Genomic DNA, 23,765 nt, shown 5'->3' with positions numbered 1-23,765 from the left:
CGCGCGCGTAAGCGGCAGCCATTTTGAGCACCATGGCCTCCCTGCCCCTCGCTGATAGCCAGCGCGTCTCTCTCTCTCTCTCCTAGCCTCGCAAGCATCCCCCGCACGCTGACAACCCCCGCTCTCTCATGCCTTGGGTCATAAACCCCTCTTCAGCGCAGCTCCGCCACAGAATCCCATCCTGTTCCCAGCGCGACACCTCCCTTCATTCCTTTCATGGTCACAGATCCTTTTGATGCGAACCCCCTTTTCCTGTATCCCCGTTTGTCTTCCTTGTTCCCAGACCGCCACCTGGCCCTGCGGATACTGTTTATTACCCCGTACAGTAGGAAGCTTCCCCTCCCCATCAAAAGACCCTCGAGCTGATCAAAGCCCCCACCCTATGAGATCCGATCAACTCTACGCATTCCGTGAATCGGCGGAATGCCCTGCTGCGCGACAATCATCACCTGTTGTGACCGGGGTGGGGAATTCAACTGTAAATGTATGTGGGAACGGGCCTGAAGGGGAGATTCCGAGGATGTTCTTTCAAATATCAAAGTGTTGCGAGAATGTGTTACGTGCAATAAAGGTCATAAACCCTAGTATAAGAGGCCAGGCCTCAGAGATGTGGTTAGAGCACCTCGTGACGATACTTGCTGTCTGAATTGATGTGTTCTCCTCCGGAGAGAATAAAATCCTCGTTTCCTGCCTTCCAGTCTCCAGCGCCTAATTCTTCATTGATTAATATTGGTGGGTCATAGAGGCGACACCGCCGGGCAACATAAAAGGGTCTTTGGTTACTGGTTGTCTTTGAACCCCTTTTAACAAAATGACTTATAGAATTCGCATGTGAATCAGTCGGGGCCTGGCGCTTTTCCATTTGCCAAAATGGGGTCGCACACTGCTAATACACCAGCGGGATCGCCCCCAAGGACAATGGTAACTGTAGTACTGTTCTCTGCGATGCATCTTCTTTTGAATTCTCGCGTATCTTCAAATCTTCGCCATCCCTGTACACGTGTTTCGGGGTATTTACCCCTCATCAGCAGGGATTAGGCCATCTTCTTATCTTCTGGGGTTGCTGCGTGCTGCCAAATATTACCAGGTATAGTACCACACAAAGGCGCGCAGGTGCGGGTCCCGAGCTCGTCAGCTCAAAGCTCCAAGGAGCATAAACATTCACCAAAATGGGGTCGCACAATGCTAATACACCAGCGGGATCGCCCCCACCTACGCGCCGGAGTGGTACTATACCTGGCAGATATTGGCAGCCATCGGCAACCCCAGAACACTGCCTATCCCTGCTGACGAAGGGTGAAACCCCGAAACACGTGTCCAAGGATGGCGAAGACAGCGACGATAGCAGAAGATCGAAAGATGATGCATCGCAAATACTTTACTACATTGACCTGAGTCCTTAGGGGGGACACCGCCGGTGTGTGAGTAGTGTGCGACCCCACCCCCATTTTTAACTTTAAAGCTCCCTTGAGCAGCGGGCTGACGAGCCTGGGATCCCGCACATACTCGCCGGAGTGGTACAATACCTGGCAGATATTGGCAGCCATCGGCAACCCCAGAACACTGTCTATCCCTGCTGACGAAGGGTGAAACCCCGAAACACGTGTCCAGGGATGGCGAAGACAGCGAAGATAGCAGAAGATCGAAAGATGATGCATCGCAAACACTTTACTGCATTGACCAGAGTCCTTAGAGGCGACACCGCCGGTGTGTGAGTAGTGTGCGACCCCACGCCCATTTGTAGCTTTTCCATTTGGCAGTGATTTAATAACTGCAGTTACTTCTTCAATGGTGACGGGTAGCGATAGGTATTCTCTCTGCGCATCTGACAGCCATGCTATCGATACATCTGCTAGATATTCCATTATTTCCTCTGGGGGTGGCAGTGGGTTGCGAGGTATATAATTCTCCATATGCAGTCATGAATTCCTGCAGTATACCTTGTGCATCATGCTGCAGAATTCCCTTGGTATTCCTGATCGCCCGGATTACTTGTGGTGCATGACCTGCGCATATTTTAGCTGCCAAATTCCTACCAGGTCTACCCCCTTCACCATAGGATCGCGCTACCTGACGTTTCATTACATATTTTAGTTCATCATCTACATATGTTTGATATTCCGTTAGTACTGTCCTAATTTCTCCTAAAAGCTTTGTATCTTGTGTATGTTCATATTCTTGCTCTAATGTGCATAGTCTATCTTCCCGCATGGAAAGTTGCCGCCGTATATCTTTAAGAATGCCAGCATTGGTACTTGTGCAGACCCCTCTAATTGTTACTTTGAAAGCCTCCCATAATAGGCCCAGATCCTCAGTGGTTGGAGCATTCAGCTCAAAATACTAAGTGATGGCTTGACTAATGGTGTCAGTGTATATTGAGTCTAATAATGCTTTCGCATTGAATCTCCAGCTGTAAGGTGGCGGTACATTATGCGGTATAGTTATTAAAAGCAGTACCAGATTATGATCAGATAATGTTCTAGGTAGGTGCATTACGGATCTTGTCCATAATGATATGTCCTCAGTGCCCAACCAGTACTCTATACGTGACCAGCTATTATGTGCTGCTGATGTGTGCGTGGCCTCCATACGCTCAGGGTGTAGGGCTCTCCAAATATCAGTAAGTTGCATGTCTGCCATAATATCTTTCAATGTACCTAGTGCCCGTTTGTGAGGTTCCACTAACATACCAGACCTATCTAGAACGTCATGCAGTGCAATATTGAAATCCCCGCCCCAAATTAGTGGGATGTCTTGTAAATCGTTGAGTTTGCGCCATACTTTAGTTATGCAGACTAAACGTGGCCTAAGTGTAACAGTTGAAAGCATGAGTGCCAAATGTCCATACCCCAATGTATACAACACACAATTACTCAATTGTTCTCACATCCCCCCACAGAGTTCTCAGTGCCTAGTGGTACGAGATTTGGAGGTGAAGCCAAATGTGGAGCTACAACACCCTTTGTTAAACATATATAGCACGCACAATACAGTGCTCTGCAGGACACTGCTATTGTCCCTCTGCTGCCTAAATATGAAACAGACAACAATTGTAGCTCAGTATGTGCACTAGATTAGTTTATCCACACAGAACCACCACCGCAGTTATCATAGTCCGAATCAATGCAGTGAGTGTAATGCAAAGGTTTTCCCATCCCGTGTACTTGACACCGCCATGCACGACCTTAAAGACAGTAGCTAAACATAAATCGCAATACCAGGTACAAGTTCGAGCTAGTGCACTCTTGGCAGCACAGAGGGTCATCACTGGCAATTTGGAGTAAAACTCCGAATGTCTCCAAGATTTTGGGCCTGTACTACTGCTTGAGAGTGTCAATAGCTCACTTTTTAACAAAATTTCGCCCACATGCCTTACCAGTCTTTGAACTCAGGGACATTGTGCTTCCTATCCCGCTGGAGAATGTTCATTCCGAGTCCTGGTTCTGCCCATGGCATTTGTTCTCAGCGTTTGTGGCCGATTTTCTTTAGAAAGTCCTGCGCTGCTTTTGGTGTATGGAGGATCCTGGAGCGGCCGTCATGTGTCACTTTCAGCCGAGGGGGGTAGAGCATAGCATATTCTATTCCCAGTTCACGTAGCTTCTTTTTCGCCGGATTGTACTCTTTGCACGCAATTTGGACCGTAACAGTGAAGTCTGGGTAAAACTCCAGCACCTTACCCCGATAATTTATGTCCCATTTCTCTCTTAAACCATCCTCAAAATGGCATCACTGTCTCTGTAACTAAGAATACAGGAGACGATGGGTCGTGGAGTTGCGCCAGGTTTCGGACTTGGAGCTAGGGATCTATGTGCACGCTCTACTAGTAGAACCATCGAAAAGTGCTATGCACCAAATATGTTGCGCATCATTTCCTCCACGTAGGTTTCCATCCTCCCTGTGTTGGTGGATAGTGGAACGCCTGCAATTCACATGTTATTGCGGCAGAGTCTCGCTTCTAAATCCTCCGCTTTATTTTTAATAACATCTAAGAGTTTCTCCATTTCCGAGCATTTTTGGGTTGTGGCATGGGATTCATCTTCCACTGCGGTGATTCTATTTCCGGCCTTGACAAGACGTTCCCAATGCTTGTCCAGTTTAACCGCCATGTTGTCGACCCGTTGTGTGATGTTGTTTAATTTCCCATTTATGTCTTGCAGACTCAGCTGTATGGCCTGCAGCACGTGCTTTATGCCATTGGTCGCCGCCGTTACGTTGTCAAGTTCAGTGTCCGAGTGCGCCGTCGCACCTTTGGTGTGCCTTTTCGCCTCGAATGGCAGCCTGGACTGTTGCTTCTCCGGCTTCTCTATTGTCCCGCTAGTTGACACCACCAGCCCAGAGGGAAAGAAACGGTGAGCACCTTGAAGTGGATGGGGCGCTGTGTAGTACTCTGCAGGGCTAATGAGTGCTACCTCACCTTGTTTAGTACAATAGCTGCTGTGCACCAGACAGTCCTCAGCAGAGTCTGCAGATATCAATTAGGGGAGTGGCACTTTAGCTGAAGTGAGGCGCTAGTTCGAGGGCAGTCTCTTTCGCCAGATAGGTCACCCGGCAGGGGGCACCGTCACGGATCTATGCTGTAGGGGGGGACCCCCGATTTCCAGGATCATGGTGTGAGGAACCGCACACGACTAGAACACACACTCAGGATAGGAACACTAGGGCAAGAGCATCCTAACCAGCGGAATCTACGTTGTGCACTGCCCTCCGCTTCAATAGACAGTGCCCACAGTACGCTCAGTTCGACAGTCGCTTGCTTACAATGTGCCGCAGGGTTGTCACAGTGCGCGCCTCACCCATGCCCCAATGTTGTGTGTACTGCGCTGTGTCTGCGTGTGCCTCCGAAATCTAGCATTCGCGCGGCAGGTGGGCGACTCACAGCACGGGCCAAGGTTTGAGACTGGCACACAAGTCCATCTGTGACAGCATCCGTTCTCAGAGTAGAGTCAGGCGGTGTTGGCATTTGGGGGCAAGCTACTCGGTGTGTCTCCGTTTGTCATCTACAGCTCCACATCGTGCCGTAGGGCACTAACTGGTGCAGCCGCAGGTGCGAGCCACCATTTTGTGCCAATACCTCGCAGTCCGCATCTCAAATATGTGCACAACTCCTTGCGATACTTCCGATGCTTCCTGGCAGTCTAATAGGAGCAGCGCCACACGCCTTGTGAATCCAGCTATACGATCTTTATTCCTCGCAGCGCCACACCTCGCAGTCCCGTACCTGGTCTGCTGCAATATAGCCTCGCATCAGGGCGCCGCCATCTTGTTCTGGTCGCGGTCTGTCCGGCGCTCCGCTGCCGCCGTCAAATTTGTGGTTGCAGCAGCGTTACAAAAGCCTTATGTTTCGCTCAACTCAGAGCCGAAGCATTCGGATGCCCATTCCAGCAATCATTGGACAATTGAGAGTCCGCAAAGTGACTTTTTTTTAAGGCATTACGGACCTGGCCGGCGGAGCGGTCTCAGAAGGCAGCCATTCCAAAGTGCACCCTCTAGCGCCCCCAGATGCCAGGAAGGCTTTCAATGCCAAATGGATGGCCCATAACTACAACAGTTTAATGAGGTGATGGATCTCCATTGTAGACAATTGGCCTCTGATCCCCACCTCTTTCAGGAGAGGGACATCGGCCACCACCATCTGGCTCCAGGAGAGAAAGGGAGAAAGGTCTGCAGATCACAGACCACAATTCAGTAACCCTCTGCAGGTCTTATGCACTCTCTTCTGAAATCTGGACACCATCTTAGAGATTTGCCTGGTGCTGCACCCACTAGGACATCAGATCCACCTTCAGAGCTCGCATGTGCCATCTGGTGTGCTTCACAAGCATGATTAAAGGCCATAAGACCCTGCAGCCTCAGTCTGTCTCACTGGGATACAGGACCAAGGCTGAAACATCAAGATCATAGCCCAAATGTCCGAGACTCCCTGCAACAGCAGATACACACATCACAGACTCCAAAACGGCTCCAATGAAGAGAAGCATTTGAGAAGGAGGCCGGTATTACTATGACTTGTTGATAGGGAACCCTTAACAAATGCAGAAGATTTTCTATGTCCGGAGGTGGGTGACGACTGCCTGGAGTGACACCGCTTTCAGCAGCCAGATGTCGATGTAGAGGAAACCCAGGGAACCCTAACCTCTGAAGGTATGCAGCAACCAATACCATCACTTTGGTGAACATCCAAAGTGCGCTGGTTAGGCCAAAAGGGAGCATGGCAAATTTGAAATACTCCAAGCCCACCGTGAATGGATTCACCATATTCTGGATCCTCTCCAGATGAGTCTTTGTTAAGTTTGTGCCGGGTCCATCGGCATCTTTGACCTCTGGTGGGGTAGGTGTAATGCTGTCAGAGGGGGCTCGGTACCAGAGTACGTCCACTTGCAGATCAGGGTTACCAACTGGCATCAGAGAAGGGCCCGTTGACGTCAACCCAAGCAGAACACCCAGTGGCTCCATGGGGCCAGAAAATGTACCAGAGGGATTCGGTTAGTCAAAGATGAGGGCCATGGCATCATACAACACTTGGAGATGAGCAGGAGTGACTTTGGCGTCCTAGTACTTCGGGAATCATGGAGAAGAAGTTTGTGCCGGCTCCACAGTTATAGTGCTGGAGCAGCACCTAGATCAGCATGGGCAGCCCTGCATGCCTTCTGACGCCTTCGAAAGGTGCTGTGAAGTTGATCCTGCTTGAATTCTTTTTCTGGGACTTACCTGATGAAAACTTCAATTTTGAAGGTAAGCAGTTGGGGGGGAACAGCTTCAAGAGTAGCGGGGACTGCAACCGTCTGCGAGAGCAGGACCAATGCAGAGTTTTGCATTGTCACACCACCAGAAGCTTCAGGGGACTATCCCGAATTGCCTTTGGGTGCATCGGCTGACAACCCTTCAGTTACAGATATCTGCCTGTGACATTCCCCATGGGGTTTAAAACCCTATGTTTTGGAGCAGACATCTCTAGTACAGTGAACACAGTTGTTTGAATAAAATGGTTTGACAAAAAGTTGAGAAAAAGTTGGTCAAAATGTGACAGAGGTAGCTCTCCAATTCAGCCACTGTCAGCGCATAAAAAAAAAAAGAAATGAAGTCAACACACTGGGGTAAAGCCTACAAGGGCAGTGTGCATGTCACATCCGGCGCAAACACTGGCACGGAGACACAGAGGTACTGTTCAACTTTTTGGGGATCCAGTCTGACACTCGTTCAGTATTCTCAGGTACGGAATGTGTGGTTGGGAGTCTCTTCAAGAACCTAGGATATTGTGCAATCACAAGGAAAGTCCAGCAGAAATCTACCCAAGTTGAAGGTGTTATAGCAATTTCTTTGGCAGACCAAGACAAGGAATCACAATAATCCAGTCATATTAAAAAGAAACTGCCTAAACTACTGCATGGCGAGATCCTGTGAAAAGCAGAGGTAGAGTTCTGTGAAGCATTCATAGATAGTGCAAAGAGGATGAGATAATGCCACTGATTTGTTTTACACAGGCTTTCAGGATCACATTCAGATATTTTGCGGAATGCTATATCAGTGCATTTTGGCAGCAGCCTCTTACAATCCTTTTAAGAAATTTCTAAATAATTCTTGAGATAGCAACTGAATTGTAAAACACAAAGTTTGTTCTTTATGCGACAAATATATGGACAGCAGTTAGATTCAGCACACTTTATAGCAATTATTCCTTAAATCATCGTAAACTAGTGTGAAGTCAATAACTGTATGAGGGATTTCAAAAACAGAAATATGATTAGGTATGAGTATTTGTGTAATTATATATTTGTTTAGGCCTGTTCTGCCTAATTCAATAAACATGAACAACACTAATAACAGATTTAAATAATGAAGAAACTATTTTCGTTTCTGTTACCTGTGGCAAATATGGCTTGTAGAAGACTTCCTGAGTGGTTGCTGGAAATCTAGAGAACTGAAAGTATATCCATGAGGTCTGTATAAAGTGACACTTGGCTTAGTAAGAAAGTCAGCCGTATCCGGGAATTCCACAGGTGACCGATGTACCTGTGATCCACTTGCAGCATGCACAAGGTTGGGAGAATTCCCAGGGCTCAAACTAGGGGACACACCTAAAAAGTAAAGAAATTGTGTCAGTCTAGCAGCAAATCAGTTTCGCATGTATGACAAAACTTACATTTATGTTATAAAAGACACAATTGCTCTGGCTTCTTATAGCCTTATTAAATTGGGCTGAATAAATGCACTAGTGACAAAACACCAGCCTTGCTTTTTATAAATGAAAATGAAAATTGTGCTAGTCCTGCTCCCACTGCTTAACCCGGGTATGCTGATAGGTGATCCCACCAGTTTAGAACACCCAACAATACTACACTGGTTACTATAAATGAGGACAAGGAGTTAAACCCATAAGGAATGCAACAAAAAAAAAAAGAGTAGACTGTTGCAAATATTGCCAATATGTAATCCATCCATTAGCTTCTTCATCCTTTTTACTTGTCACAGTCCTTAATATATTAGGAAGTCAAGCAGTAGTAGTTACTCAAGCCACCATTTTCACCGAGGATCAGTTCAAGTGTTACAAATCTATGCTATGACACTAGAAGACCAGCTCCCCTACACAAGTAAAAGGAAACACATGTGACTTATTTCAGATGATACCTCCCTACAATCAGTAAGGTTCGCACATGCATTTTAATACCCGATACATTAAAGCTTTCACATTACATTTAGTATATATTTAGAAGTCATCATTAGTCATACATTACTGTAAACCAGTTGGGGATTTACAGAGCCATGTGTCTGTTGTGGCCTGACATATGTTCTTGGTGGTGGAAGAATGCATCCTCGAGCCCATTAAATGTAACAGACACAGAACAAAAATAATTAGCAATCAAGTCCCTGACCCTGGCCTCCTCTACATGTAAAAGTAAATTAGATTAGGTTCACCGCAAAAAGGAAAACAAATTAATATAATTTACACAACCCAAACTATGTCCCCTTTCTCCTCAGATTGTAGTTACTAGTGAAAAACTGTTGGAGCCAGCTCTTTGGAGGAGGGACCCTGGGTGGGTGTGAAAAAGGTATAATGTTTTCCGTTACAATATAGCAAAAACATTAAAGAGCATGCCAAAATCGCAGGTGGCAACTTCTAATACATGCCATATAACTAAAATATAGTAAAGGTGTTAAGTTTTAGGATGCAGAGAGCGAACTAAAATGATCATTGGACCATGGAATGATCATTCTAGTTCTGCACTGTGCCTACTGTTCTAGAGGGTGGCAGTTACTGGCTTCCCTGCTGCCCTGCTGGTTGTGTACAACTACTTCTCAAATAAAGCACCTTTCCTACCTCATTGTTGTTCCTGCCTTTTTTGTTACCACAACTTATCATTGGCGACGACTGGAAACTGATCTCTTACATCAGCAGGGTGTTTCTTCCTAAATGGGATTACGCCTTCGGCATCCATGGCATCTGCAGGCGGCCACTGCTCTTGCAGAGGCCGCCGCACCCACCCGCAGGGTGGGGGAGGCTCAAGGGCCGGCGCCATAACCCACAGGATGCCAACAGGGGGAGATGGAACTGGTCCTGGGCGCCCCGAAGCGGCCAGGACCAGCGGAAACGGGGTGCGCACCAGCCACCCCGACAGGAAGTGACCTTGTGACCTTGGCGCCCATGGGGGGCGACCAATGGCCAACCTTGCTACCTTTGAACCCCCCAATCAAAGGGGGTTCACCTGAAGCCCGTAGGGGGCTCAAGGGGATTTAAACACCGCCGCTCCCCAACCAGAAGCACAACGTCTTCGAAGGAGCTGGGAGAGCGGCGCGACAACGACATCGTTTGAAGAAGACCGACTGCGGCAGGAGGCGGCGAAGGACGGCCGAAGCGGAAGAACGACCACACAGAGCGGCGCGCCGGTCAAGTTCTCCACCCAGCTCCCCGGGAACCCGAAGCGACGGAGGAAGACGACGAGCTCGGCGGCCTGGCCAAGCTCCAGCTCGGTGAGCAACTGTCCGGTTTGGAGCGCGCAGTGAGCCGCTTTCATCGGGCGGACAGCACACACGGGTAAGGAAGTTCAAAGGCGGGTCCGGAATTCCTTCCGACCCAGCGGCGCAGACCAGCCCGCAAAAAAACAGACCTAGGCCTTGGGGACAACATGGCGGAAGATCAGCCTGGAGACATGGCGGAAGTGCTGAAGAAAATCCGCGAGATATCGGCAGTACACGGCGACGAATGGCTCCAGCCCCATTTGGCCAAAGGGAAGGAGAATAGGCCGGACGGCCAGGCAGAGGAGGAAGCAGGCCCGTCAGCACCCAAGAAGCCTAAGACCACGCCGAGGAAGAAGACGTACAAGAGGAATCCCCCAAGGAAAGTGCGCCAGAAGCTCCCGCCGCTGAGGTCGGACGACAGCAAGAAGGGTGAGACGAACGGCGGAACGGTTAATGGTGAGCATATTAGTACCATTGTAAAAGAATGTTTGAAATCGCTCGCTCCGACGTTACTGAACAGCTCAGGGCAGGGGGCGGCGGGGCCCAGGGAACAACGCACTGACGAGACGGGGGGCTTAACGTGGCACATGATGGATCCGGGGTGGGCCCGGCAGTCAAGGGTGCAGGAGCAGGTGGGCCTATCCCCGCAGGGGGATCAAGTTTCCCCATTACCCGGGTGGGGGTACAATACTGGGTCCGGGAGCCCGGGGTCGGGGGGGCTAGGCAGTGACCTGTACGCCAGACCATCCCCCGGCCCTGCCTCCTTGACGACGAAAGCCACGGGGCTTGCGTGCCTTATTCCTCTCGCAGTAAAAGAGAGGATATGGCGCAAGGAGTTCATCGATATATTCTCGCTCCTAGAAATACAGCTGGAGGGCCTCGACCTGACCACATGTGACAGGAGAGAGGAGGAAAAAAGGGAGAGGCGAGGGGCTAGAAAGGAGCGGAACTTCGAGAATTGGATAGACTCTTTCAGGATCATGGCGTGTATCATAGTAGAGAGGTTCCCCCATTGCGCAGCTGACCTATGGCTGTATGAGGCTAACATACATTCTGCGCAGAGGCAATTCCCCGGGGATGCATGGTTGGAATATGATAAGGGTTTCAGGTTAAAGATGCAGAGGCACCCAGAGATGGAGTGGAACGAGGAGGACGTTTCAGGTTTTATTCATAAAATGCTCGCTGCCAAAGAAGTGAGAGCCTGGACGGGGAAATACGACCAGTCCTTTTGGAGTTCGTCCCACAAGGGGAAGAACAGAAATTACCAGAAGCATTCCTCTGGGCGGTCCAGCTCCCCCCCCGCGACCAAGGCCATATGCTGGAGATACGATGCGGGGGACTGTTCATGGGGCTCCTCGTGCAAATTCCAACATGCATGCTCAAGCTGCGGGGGGAAACACGCTGCAGCGACATGCAAAGGCTCCAAGCGGGAAGCAAAGAGCGAAAAGAAAGAGAAACACAAGAAGCACTAGCCCGAAGGCTAGTGGGGGCAGGACACTAGTAAACGTTCAACAGTGCCAGCTGGCTTGGTCCCCCATCAATACACAACAGCTGCGCATTTTGGCAAACAGGTACCCAAACAAAACAGACGCCAGGACGTTAGTAGAGGGTTTTGAAAAAGGCTTCATTATCCCGTTTCAAGGCCCACTGCCATTAACGGGAGCGAATAACTTACAATCAGCGAGGCAGCATCCCCGGGTGGTGAGCGCGAAGATAGAAAAGGAGAAGAGCCTGGGTAGAATCGAGGGCCCCCTCCCTCAGGAATTGTGCGAAGGAATAGTCATCTCCCCACTAGGAGTAGTTCCAAAAAAGGAAAAGGGCCAATTCAGGCTGATACACCACTTGTCATACCCTGAGGGGGGGTCTGTAAATGATGGCATCGACCAGGAAGCATGCTCTGTGGGTTACGCGTCGGTGGACGACGCGATCGCACTAGTCAAAGCGGCAGGAAAGGGGGCCCTCATGGCCAAGGCGGACATCGAATCTGCCTTTCGCTTACTACCGGTACATCCGACCAGCTTCCACCTACTCGGTTTCCAATGGGAAGGGGGCGTGTACGTCGACAAAGCCATGCCCATGGGATGTGCCATATCTTGCGCCCATTTTGAACAATTCGCTACCTTTCTGGAATGGGCCCTCCACGACAGGCATCAGGGGGGCGGGAAGCTGCACTACCTGGATGATTTCCTGTTCACAGGACCGGCGGGAGCCCCGACGTGCGCCAGTACATTGGCGGCGTTCGAGGACCTGACCGAATCACTCGGAGTCCCCTTAGCGAAGGAGAAGACGACAGGCCCAACGACTAGACTGACGTTCTTGGGCATTGAGCTGGACTCCACGGCGGGGACCGCCAGGCTCCCCCCGGAGAAAGTGCAGGATTTCAGGGAAGAAATAGCCAAACTACGGGGCCGGCGCAAAGCCACCCTCAGGGATATCCAGGGGGTGGTAGGCAGGCTGAACTTTGCGGCGAGGGTCATCCCGCCCGCCAGGGTCTTTTCAAGGCGCCTCACTGCGCTAACGGCTGGCGTCACCCACAAGCACCACCACATCCGGCTGAGCACGGGTGTAAGGCAGGATCTACAGGTATGGGACGAATTCCTGCAGGATTTCAATGGCGTGCTGATATGGAAAGAGGGTTGGGTAACAGCGGATCAGCTATCCCTATACACGGACGCAGCCGGGAGCCTGGGATTTGGGGCAGTCCTGGGGACCAGATGGTGTGCCAGCCAGTGGCCAGACAGGTGGCATGCGCAGGGGCTCACAAAAAACATCACGTTCCTCGAACTATTCCCGATAGTAGTGGCTCTGACGGTATGGAAAAAAGAGATAAGGAACCTAAAGCTCACCTTGTGGTCGGATAACTTGGGGGTAGTGCAGGCCATTAACAGAGGCGCAGCAAGATGCCCGGGCATGTTGAGGCTAATGCGAGAGTTGGTTAAATTGCAGCTCGAGGGGAACCTGGAGCTGAAGGCTCGACACGTGCCGGGGACAGAGAACACGGTCGCCGATGCGCTATCCCGGTCCCAGATGACACGGTTCAAACAACTGCTGCCCGGTGCGGACGAGGTGATGACCCCCTTTCCACCATACCTGTGGGACCTGGGGGGGTTGACTTGTCCAGATTAATAGGGCACTCGCTCACCTCTGAGGCACACAGGAGATACAGGAAATACGCGGCCACAGTAATAAGAATCGGGGGCATAGAGTCACTGGAAGACAAAGCGAAAGTGCGCACAGCGGTGGAGAGATTCGTACAATGGGCATTCGACGCTAAGAAAACAAGGTCTTGGGCACAGGCGCACCTGGCCGCCATGGCATACTTTGCCAGGCTCCACACAGGCGAGGACCCCACGGCAACTGTCTACCTGAAAGCAGCCATGAAAGGCTGGCGGAAAATTGAGGGGACCAAGAAGGACGCCAGACGCCCCATTGATTATGACAAGCTGGGTCAGTTACTTAGCGCCCTAACCAGCATCATTGCAGACAGGTATGAGCGGCTACTCTTTGGGGCCGCGTTCACCACGGCTTTCTTTGGGGCATTTCGGGTAAGCGAAATAGTGGCCCCCAACAGGTCAGGCCCGGCGCAGCGCTGCTTGCAGGCAAGGGACATCAAGCCGATGGTAAAAGCTGTGGAGCTCACGCTCAGGCAATCCAAAACGGATAGGGCCGGGAAAGGGGCGACGATTCGCCTACATTGTATTCCAGAGGTGGGGCGCTGCGCAGTGTGCTGGCTGTATCAATACATGGCGGTTCGCCCGGCGGGGGATGGCCCCCTCTTTGTACACCAAGACGGAAGGAACTTGAGCAGGTTCCAGTTCACGGCCGTAATGCGCCAGGGCCTCAATAAGGCGGGGCTCCAGGCAACATCATTTGCCCCGCACTCCTTCAGGATCGGGGCGGCGACCTCGGCATCGCAGTATGGCATGCCAGAGGACAGGATACAGGCCGTGGGCAGATGGCGGTCCAGGGCCTACAAGTCTTACATACGCCCGCATCTCATATAAAAAAAAAAAAAAAAAAAAAAAGAAAAGGAGAAACAGAAAGGGGAGAGGGGTAGTGGGGGGGGGGGGGGGGAGCAGCCACCTTGGGATGCCGTACGGCAGGGTTTCTTGCCCCTTCCTCGTCCACACCCGGTGCGCAGAAAGCCACCTTAACGGAGCATTTTCTCTCGGCAGGAGGACGCCCACAACTGGTATGGGTCGTAGGACACTCATTCGTATCCAGAATGGAGTCCTGGTGGAGGCGAGTGGGGCACAAGGAAAGCAGACCCAAGGCGACATACATCCGCTGGATCGGACGGCCCGGCATGAGATGGGAGCAGCTGCTACCGACCCTGGACGGCCTCATGGCAGACTCAGCGTGGCTGCCGGATGTGCTGATCATACATCTAGGAGGGAACGACCTAACGCGGTTGGGCCGCAAGGCGGTGGGCCAAGCCATCCAGAAGGACATCGCCAAAGCGGCGGCATGGCTGGGGACCACGACAGTGGTGTGGTCGGAGATGATCAGCAGGAGGCACTGGAGGGGTGCCGACTCCAACAAAGCGGTGGATAACGCGAGGCGCAAGTTAAATATCGCCATGCACAAGTTTTGCTCGACCAACGGCCTGGAATCAATCCGGCACGGCCTCATCCACCCAGGCCGCCCAGAGCTATATGGACAAGATGGGGTGCATCTGTCCGACAAGGGAATGGAGGTGTTCTGGGGCAACTTGTGGGGCGCAATGACGCTCGCGGGTTGTTAAAAAAAAAAAAAAAAAAAAAGAGCAAAAGAAGGGGGAAGGTAGGTAGCCACGAACCAAGGGGCAGAGGGGGGGAGCCGCAGAAAGACGTGAGCCTCCCTGCGGCGTGGCGGAAATCCTACAATCGTTGGCTAACCAAACACACCGGTGGGCGGTGTGTAGGAGGAGGGCCACTCACTTTTCAATGCCGCACGGCAGGGTGACGTGGCCGCACAAAGGAGGGGAGGAAAAGACGGAGACGGCACTCGCGGCCCAGACCCGGCCGGACGGCAGGGCGCAAATGGTAGCGAGCTGGGGACCTAACTCCACGCAAAGAAGCTCCACTCCATGACACCCAAAAAGGGGGTGTGGCCAACCAACTACCGGAACACCAAGAAACTGATTAAGAACTGGTTGTACACAAGTGCCATTTACGAACTGAGGGGTGCACGAGAGACAGACACCTGTACCAGGGGAAGGTGTCATAAACTGTAATGTGATGTGCATGATTTATGGTTAAAGTTCGCAAATGAAGATTGTACAACCAGTATGTTATTAATATGTTATTAATATTGCTATTAATAATCATTATTGATATTAATAAATCTGCGGCCAACAATGACCATCACCAAGAACCGAGATTGTTGGCTGACATTATTTGTTAGGAGTGTTTGAGGAGAGGGAGGATGTATGCAGATGCCGACCGACAAGTAAGTATAGACGGTTGACCCACTGAGTAGGCACATGCGAGGGTTATTGCAGAGGCCGCCGCACCCACCCGCAGGGTGGGGGAGGCTCAAGGGCCGGCGCCATAACCCACGCGGTGCCAACAGGGGGAGATGGAACTGGTCCTGGGCGCCCCGAAGCGGCCAGGACCAGCGGAAACGGGGTGCGCACCAGCCACCCCGACAGGAAGTGACCTTGTGACCTTGGCGCCCATGGGGGGCGACCAATGGCCAACCTTGCTACCTTTGAACCCCCCAATCAAAGGGGGTTCACCTGAAGCCCGTAGGGGGCTCAAGGGGATTTAAACACCGCCGCTCCCCAACCAGAAGCACAACGTCTTCGAAGGAGCTGGGAGAGCGGCGCGACAACGACATCGTTTGAAGCCCACCCACCCACACCTGAGGAACAGCAGAGTCGCAGTGCTGGACAGTGGGGAAGGCGTTGGCGGAAATCCTACAATCGTTGGCTAACCAAACACACCGGTGGGCGGTGTGTAGGAGGAGGGCCACTCACTCTTCAATGCCGCACGGCAGGGTGACGTGGCCGCACAAAGGAGGGGAGGAAAAGACGGAGACGGCACTCGCGGCCCAGACCCGGCCGGACGGCAGGGCGCAAATGGTAGCGAGCTGGGGACCTAACTCCACGCAAAGAAGCTCCCCTCCATGACACCCAAAAAGGGGGTGTGGCCAACCAACTACCGGAACACCAAGAAACTGATTAAGAACTGGTTGTACACAAGTGCCATTTACGAACTGAGGGGTGCACGAGAGACAGACACCTGTACCAGGGGAAGGTGTCATAAACTGTAATGTGATGTGCATGATTTATGGTTAAAGTTCGCAAATGAAGATTGTACAACCAGTATGTTATTAATATGTTATTAATATTGCTATTAATAATCATTATTGATATTAATAAATCTGCGGCCAACAATGACCATCACCAAGAACCGAGATTGTTGGCTGACATTATTTGTTAGGAGTGTTTGAGGAGAGGGAGGATGTATGCAGATGCCGACCGACAAGTAAGTATAGACGGTTGACCCACTGAGTAGGCACATGCGAGGGTTATACGCTCACTGCTTAATCCTCATGTTTGACGTACTTCTGATTCAGGGTACATCCCGCGCCCAATGTCATGGTGAGAGGCAGGGTCGGATTGGCAAGGCGGGCATTCGGGAAACGGCCGAAGGGCCGTTGTCTCAGTGCCCTCTGTGGGCCGGTTTTTTTCTCCCCTTTTTCAGTTCACAGAGAGTGCTCTCTGCTATCTGCTCTCTGTGAACTTGGGAAGGGGAGAAAAAAAACGGCCCACAGAGCGCACGGAAACAGAGACAGAAATGAAAGCGCTTCACTGTGTGCCATGCAGTGATTATTAGCTGTGGCCTCACTTCACCCCCTGCCCCTGAAAAGCAATCACGCCAAGGGTGGGCTGGGGAGCAGTGATTGTCTGCGAAAATCGGCCTCCCTGGGGGCCAGGTGTTGCTCAGGCCTTGAGCCATTTCCACCTCGGCCACCCTGGGGCCCACTCAGCCGAGAAACGGTGTTCATCTTAACACCTCGCCCACAGCCCCTCAGATTCAGGGCACAGTGGGCGAGGAAGAATGGGTCTGGCTGTGGGGGCTAGGTGATGTTTTGAACTCCCACCATCTTCACCTCAGCCTTCCCCTGTCTACCATTGTGCTCCCCTGCCAAGACATTGCCCTGGGGCCTGGAGGGCTGGGGAGGGCTGATTAATTTACTAATTGCAGGGGCCATACTGCTGTTCATGTGCTCTTGAGCTAAGTAGGTTAGTAATAGCAGGGGCTTCCCTTCTTTTCAGGTGCTCCTGCACTGAAGTTCTTGAATAATTTTGTGACAGAAAGGGGCCTTGCTGTTTTTTAGGTCTCGCCTGTCGATGCGCATGCGCATCGAGCAAGGAGAGAGTATTGGCACTTATCCGCTCTTTATCCACACTGCAAGGAATCGTGGCGATTCCTTGCAGTGCACGAGAAATTTAAGCTCAATGCGCATGCGCATTGAGCTTAAATGCGCGTGCACATGCCCCCAGCCGCCTGCCTTGCCTACTCTCTCACACAGCCTCCCCCAGCTCTGCCCCCTCACTACTTGATTGCACGGCCGCTAGGCCGTGCCTCCCCTACTCTCCTCCCCCCTCCTCCTCCTCTCCTCCTCTCCTCCCCTGCCTGCCTGCCGCTAGGCCGTGCCTCCCCTACTCTCCTCCCCCCTCCTCCTCCTACTCTCCTCCCCTGCCTGCCTGCCGTGTCGCACCTCTCCCCTCTCCGCCCCCTCCCCTGCCCGCCCCCTCCCCTGCCCGCCGTGTTACGGTGAAAGGCTTGTTCCGACATGTCACTTCCCTTCAGGTTGAGGTGCACCGGTAAAGTACAGCTTCCTTACGCTCTGGTTCTTAAGTGGTTGTGTGCGATATCTCTCTCTTTTTTTTTTTTTTTAATGTTCCTTTCCCCCATTGCCGCTGCTCATCAGTGCTTCTTTTTAAATTTCATTTAGTTTTATTTTATTATTTACACGGGGCACTTCTGTGCGTGGCCACAAGCTTTTTGTCAGCACGGTGCACGTTTCACGGCCCCACGCTCCATGAAGCTCAGTGGGCGCCGTACTGATAAAAGAAGACACAGACTTTTTAATTAGGCGCTAGTACTGGGGTATTAAGCAACTCATGCTGTAGGACGCCATCTTTCTCACGCACGGAGCAGGCACATTTTGCAACGTCACGCCCCGGCTTCAACATGGTGGCTGCTTCTTGTTTTAGTGAGGAAGAATGATCGGACCGTAACACAGGAAAGGGACTTGCTATTCACGCCTGGCTTTGTTTACACATGGGAATTGTGAACTTGCATCATCTTTCACTTGGAAGCACTCTGCTGCCAACCGCACCCGGAAAGATGTTTCGAAACATTCTAATTGCATGGCGAAAAGTCCTTGCTACGAGCCAGCCAACCCCCTGCAGGTCAATTTATAAATTGTGTCAAAACTATAAAGAAACGAGGAATTAACTATACGGGCAGCGCCTCCAAACCGCGCCTGCTGTTTAAGGAAATGAGGCAGGGGTTCCGGTTCATTAAACTTTTTGTAAACCACATATTCAAGCCTAATAGATCGTCAGAGTGCTCAATAAAACAACAAACTTAAAAACAATTGCATTTTGTTTTTTAATTAGTGCTTAGATCATCACTCCCATTGTTTTGATAAGGAAATAGTTCCAAGATGGCGGTGAGGTTTGCATTGTGTGCAGGGCGTTCCACAGATCATGGTCTTTCGAGTTTTCCCAGTCAATTGCGTACAACCACGAGCCTCGCCACCCTCACTCACCCTCAACCCCTCACCCACCCTCACCCACCCTCACCCACCCTCACCCACCCTCACCCTCACCCTCACTCACCCTCACTCACCCTCACTCACCCTCACTCACCCTCACTCACCCTCACTCACCCTCACTCACCCTCACTCACCCTCACTCACCCTCACTCACCCTCACTCACCCACACTCACCCACACTCACCCACACTCACCCACACTCACCCACACTCACCCACACTCACCCACACTCACCCACACTCACCCACACTCACCCTCACTCACCCACCCTCACTCACCTTCACCCACCCTCACTCACCTTCACCCACCCTCACTCACCCTCAACCCCTCACACTCACCCTCAACCCCTCACCCTCACTCACCCCCATTCACCCTCAACCCCTCACCCCCACTCACCCTCAACCCCTCACCCCCACTCACCCTCAACCCCTCACCCCCACTCACCCTCAACCCCTCACCCCCACTCACCCTCAACCCCTCACCCTCACTCACCCTCAACCCCTCACCCTCACTCACCCCCATTCACCCTCAACCCCTCACCCTCACCCTCAACCCCTCACCCCCACTCACCCTCAACCCCTCACCCTCAACCCCTCACCCTCAACACCTCACCCTCAACACCTCACCCTCACTCACCTCACCCTCACTCACCCTCACTCACCCTCACCCTCACTCACCCTCACCCTCACTCACCCTCACCCTCACTCACCCTCACCCTCACTCACCCTCACCCTCACTCACCCACACTCACCCACACTCACCCACACTCACCCACACTCACCCACACTCACCCACACTCACCCACACTCACCCACACTCACCCACACTCACCCACACTCACCCACACTCACCCACACTCACCCACACTCACCCACACTCACCCACACTCACCCACACTCACCCACACTCACCCACACGCACCCACACGCACCCACACGCACCCACACGCACCCACACGCACCCACACGCACCCACACGCACCCACACGCACCCACACTCACCCACACTCACCCACACTCACCCACACTCACCCACACTCACCCACACTCACCCACACTCACCCACACTCACCCTCACTCACCCACACTCACCCACACTCACCCTCACTCACCCTCACTCACCCTCACTCACCCTCACTCACCCTCACCCACCCTCACTCACCTTCACCCACCCTCACTCACCTTCACCCACCCTCACTCACCTTCACCCACCCTCACTCACCCTCAACCCCTCACACTCACCCTCAACCCCTCACCCTCACTCACCCCCATTCACCCTCAACCCCTCACCCTCACTCACCCTCAACCCCTCACCCCCACTCACCCTCAACCCCTCACCCTCAACCCCTCACCCTCAACCCCTCACCCTCAACACCTCACCCTCACTCACCCTCACTCACCCTCACCCTCACTCACCCTCACCCTCACTCACCCTCACCCTCACTCACCCTCACCCTCACTCACCCTCACCCTCACTCACCCTCACCCTCACTCACCCTCACTCACCCTCACTCACCCACACTCACCCACACTCACCCACACTCACCCACACTCACCCTCAACCCCTCACCCTCAACCCCTCACTCACCCTCAACCCCTCACCCTCACTCACCCTCAACCCCTCACCCTCACTCACCCTCAACCCCTCACCCTCACTCACCCTCAACCCCTCACCCTCACCCTCACTCACCCACACTCACCCACACTCACCCACACTCACCCACACTCACCCACACTCACCCACACTCACCCACACTCACCCACACTCACCCACACTCACCCTCACTCACCCACACTCACCCTCACCCTCACTCACCCTCACCCACCTTCACCCTCACTCACCCTCACCCACCTTCACCCTCACCCTCACTCACCCTCACCCTCACTCACCCTCAACCCCTCACTCACCCTCAACCCCTCACCCACCCTCAACCCCTCACCCTCACTCACCCTCAACCCCTCACTCACCCTCACTCTCACTCATCCTCACTCAACCACCCTCACTCTCACTCATCCTCACTCAACCACCCTCAACCTCAACCTCACTCACCCTCAACCCCTCACCCTCAACCCCTCACCCTCACCCTCAACCCCTCACCCTCACTCACCCTCAACCCCTCAGCCTCACCCTCAACCCCTCACCCTCACTCACCCTCAACCCCTCAGCCTCACCCTCAACCCCTCAGCCTCACCCTCAACCCCTCACCCTCAACGCCTCACCCTCAACACCTCACCCTCAACGCCTCACCCTCACTCACCCTCAACACCTCACCCTCAACACCTCACCCTCACTCACCCTCAACCCCTCACCCTCACCACCTCACCCTCACTCACCCTCAACCCCTCACCCTCTCACCCTCACTCACTCACTAACCCTCACTCACCCTCACTCACTCACCCTCACTCACTCACCATCACTCACCCTCACTCACTCACCATCACTCACCCACACTCACCCTCACTCACCCTCACTCACCCTCACTCACCCTCACTCACCCTCACTCACCCTCACTCACCCTCACTCACCCTCACTCACCCTCACTCACCCTCACTCACCCTCACTCACCCTCACTCACCCTCACTCAGCGCAACCACAGCATCTTCACTAAATATATTTAATACACTTTAAGCTATTGGCAATATAAAATAAAATCCATTTTATTTACGTATTAATTATTAATTGTTTTTTAAAGCCATTGATTTTTTTAATATCAATACATACAAGTCACATATAAGTCCCGTTAATACAAAACATGTTGCTTTACAAATGCTAGAGGTGTCACATTTACAAAAATTATAACTATTGGCTTTGTAAAGAAGAAAGCTATTAATTTAGCTATTTAGAAAAAACAACACAAATAAAAAACAAAAAAATAAATAACACCTATAGCTCAAACTTTCCTACTGCGAGACCTATTGCATTTCCAATGCAATAGGTCTCGGAGAATTTGAGTTAGAGCTTTTAGAAATGTTTATGGCTTTTTTTTTTTAATTCTTTAGCATTGGCTACAGGAAACAAAAATGCTAAAGATTTACAAAAAAACCCATAAACAATTCTAAAAGCACTAACTCTAATGCTGCGAGACCTATTGCATTTCTAATGCTTGTTTAGTTGCTCAGCATGTAGGCCATTGTCACCTTGGGCCTGTGTCCTGCGCAAGAACAGTATCCTTCCACTTTCATTCCTTATCTTTGCATAGGCATAGGTGGCCTAACGCCAGAGTTGCAGAGATGGGGATTCAAGTTTGAATCCCAGGGTCTGCTCAACAGCCTGTGATTCTGGGCAGATCACTTCCTCGCCCAGGCCCTTAAATAAAAAATCAGATCAGGTGTACTGTAATTGGTACTCATGAATAGAACTCAAATAGCCTTTGTCTTGGGCTGAATTTACACTACATAAAACTGTCAAATGGTAAGAAAATTATAAAAAAATAACCATTTGTTCATGCTTTATGATTCTGCAAAGGGACCATGATAATTAAAGAGGACACTTTATAAAAACATGTCCATATTTTTAACACAGCTTTTCCGATACAAAATTTCCATTTCATTCCCCTTAGTGCTTCACTGTCTGGTTGTCTTATGCTGTGGAGGCTGCGCTCTGACCCCTAAGTCATTCGGCACCTCTTGCTGAGTGCACCATTCTACTTCTATGTTCTTTTTGTTATTCTGGGAGAGTCTAAGCTTGCCCTAAGATAACATTTCATAGTATTCATAATTTCCAGTGACTCCCTCCTCAATGGGGGATCTTGTTGGCTGATGTTTATGGCCTTCCTTTCCCTCCCCAGCTCCTGCCTCACCTTCATATGGACACACCCCTTACTCACTGCCTGCATGAGTGTGAAAACAGCAGGCCTATAGGTTTCTGTCTCACTGCTCTGACCACACCCCCTTTCTCAGTCAGCCAGTAAGACACCATTTCTGGATTGAAGTGGGGGTAAGAATTCATAGATTTCCTTCCCGCCTCCTTATTACCACACCCACTTTAGCCAGGCGAGGGACATAAAAGCAGCTTGCCAGCAGCTTTCATCAGACAACTTCAGCTTCAAGTTGGACTCTACAGCACCCACCACCAGGAGGATCGTATCCAGAAGTAGCAGCAGGAGATCAAAGCAAAGACCTGCCCAAAAGGGCATGCCCCTCGAATGTGGACCACGCCCCTTAAATGTAGGCCCCACCCCTTAAATGTAGGCCACGCCCCTTAAATGTAGGCCACGCCCCTTACATGTGGGCCACTTTTTCGTCAGTGCCCGGGCCAAATTGTGATCCCAATCCGACCCTGGTGAGAGGTACCAATTTAGGGAAATTTGAGACTTAGAGGAAACGTTAGCGTTTTCAATGTAAATGGATGCAACATTGCTGCTTGCCGTCTCTCTAGAACGCACGCTCTGCGCATGTGTGCAACACAGTGGTCGAAGTGGGGAAAGAAAAGTAGGGGAACTGTGGGCGGAGAATCAGGGGGCGGGAATAACCGAAGATTGAATCAGTGGGCGGAGTCAGGGGCGTGGCTAGAAATAGCAACACATACCAATTTTTAGAACGTTTAGCATTTCACTGACCAGTTACAGCTTAGAACGTTATTTAATTAAAACAATGGATAAACATGTTTGAGGTTTAATTCAGGAAAACGCAAACAGTCATAGGGAATACAGGTTTATGTAAAGCGTGTGAAATATAAGCAGGAACAACATGTTACCTTAATGCTTTTACTCAATGTTCAGAAATCCATGATTATTTTTTGTCTCAAACATTGAGGTCATGAATACAGGGCTCCTCCTGTACACATGTGTTAAGCAGGACTCAGAAGAGAAAGGGACTCTTCAGGAGAATCCAGACTCACGGAAACCCACAAAGGCTCCTTCATATTCATGTCGCCAGCTAGCTGCTCAATCATAATATAGCAAAAAGAACAACTGAATGCAGAACAATATCATACATTCACCCCAGTACAGAGATCTGGGCCTAAATCCATTGTTTCTTTGCTCACCATGCCATTCCAGTTTGGACCCAGCCATATGCAAATCAGTCTAGATTCTG

At 51.4% G+C, this 23,765-nt stretch overlaps 1 protein-coding gene across 1 annotated transcript in view; it reads right to left on the bottom strand.

Moving 5' to 3' along the window:
* Nucleotides 1–23,765, bottom strand: part of PDE3B (phosphodiesterase 3B) — a 1,395,287-nt gene that overhangs the window by 814,023 nt on the left and 557,499 nt on the right. Inside the window, exon 6 of the mRNA XM_086956022.1 lies at nucleotides 7,862–8,075. Within this exon, the coding sequence (XP_086812148.1) occupies nucleotides 7,862–8,075 (214 nt within the window). The remainder of the gene's footprint in view (nucleotides 1–7,861; nucleotides 8,076–23,765) is intronic.

The sequence above is a fragment of the Lissotriton vulgaris genome, chromosome 2_1 (genome assembly GCF_964263255.1).
Source record: "Lissotriton vulgaris chromosome 2_1, aLisVul1.2, whole genome shotgun sequence".
NCBI classification, from domain to species: domain Eukaryota; kingdom Metazoa; phylum Chordata; class Amphibia; order Caudata; family Salamandridae; genus Lissotriton; species Lissotriton vulgaris.
The sequence above is the reverse complement of the archived record's forward strand: the minus strand, read 5'-3'. Positions and strand labels throughout refer to the sequence as shown.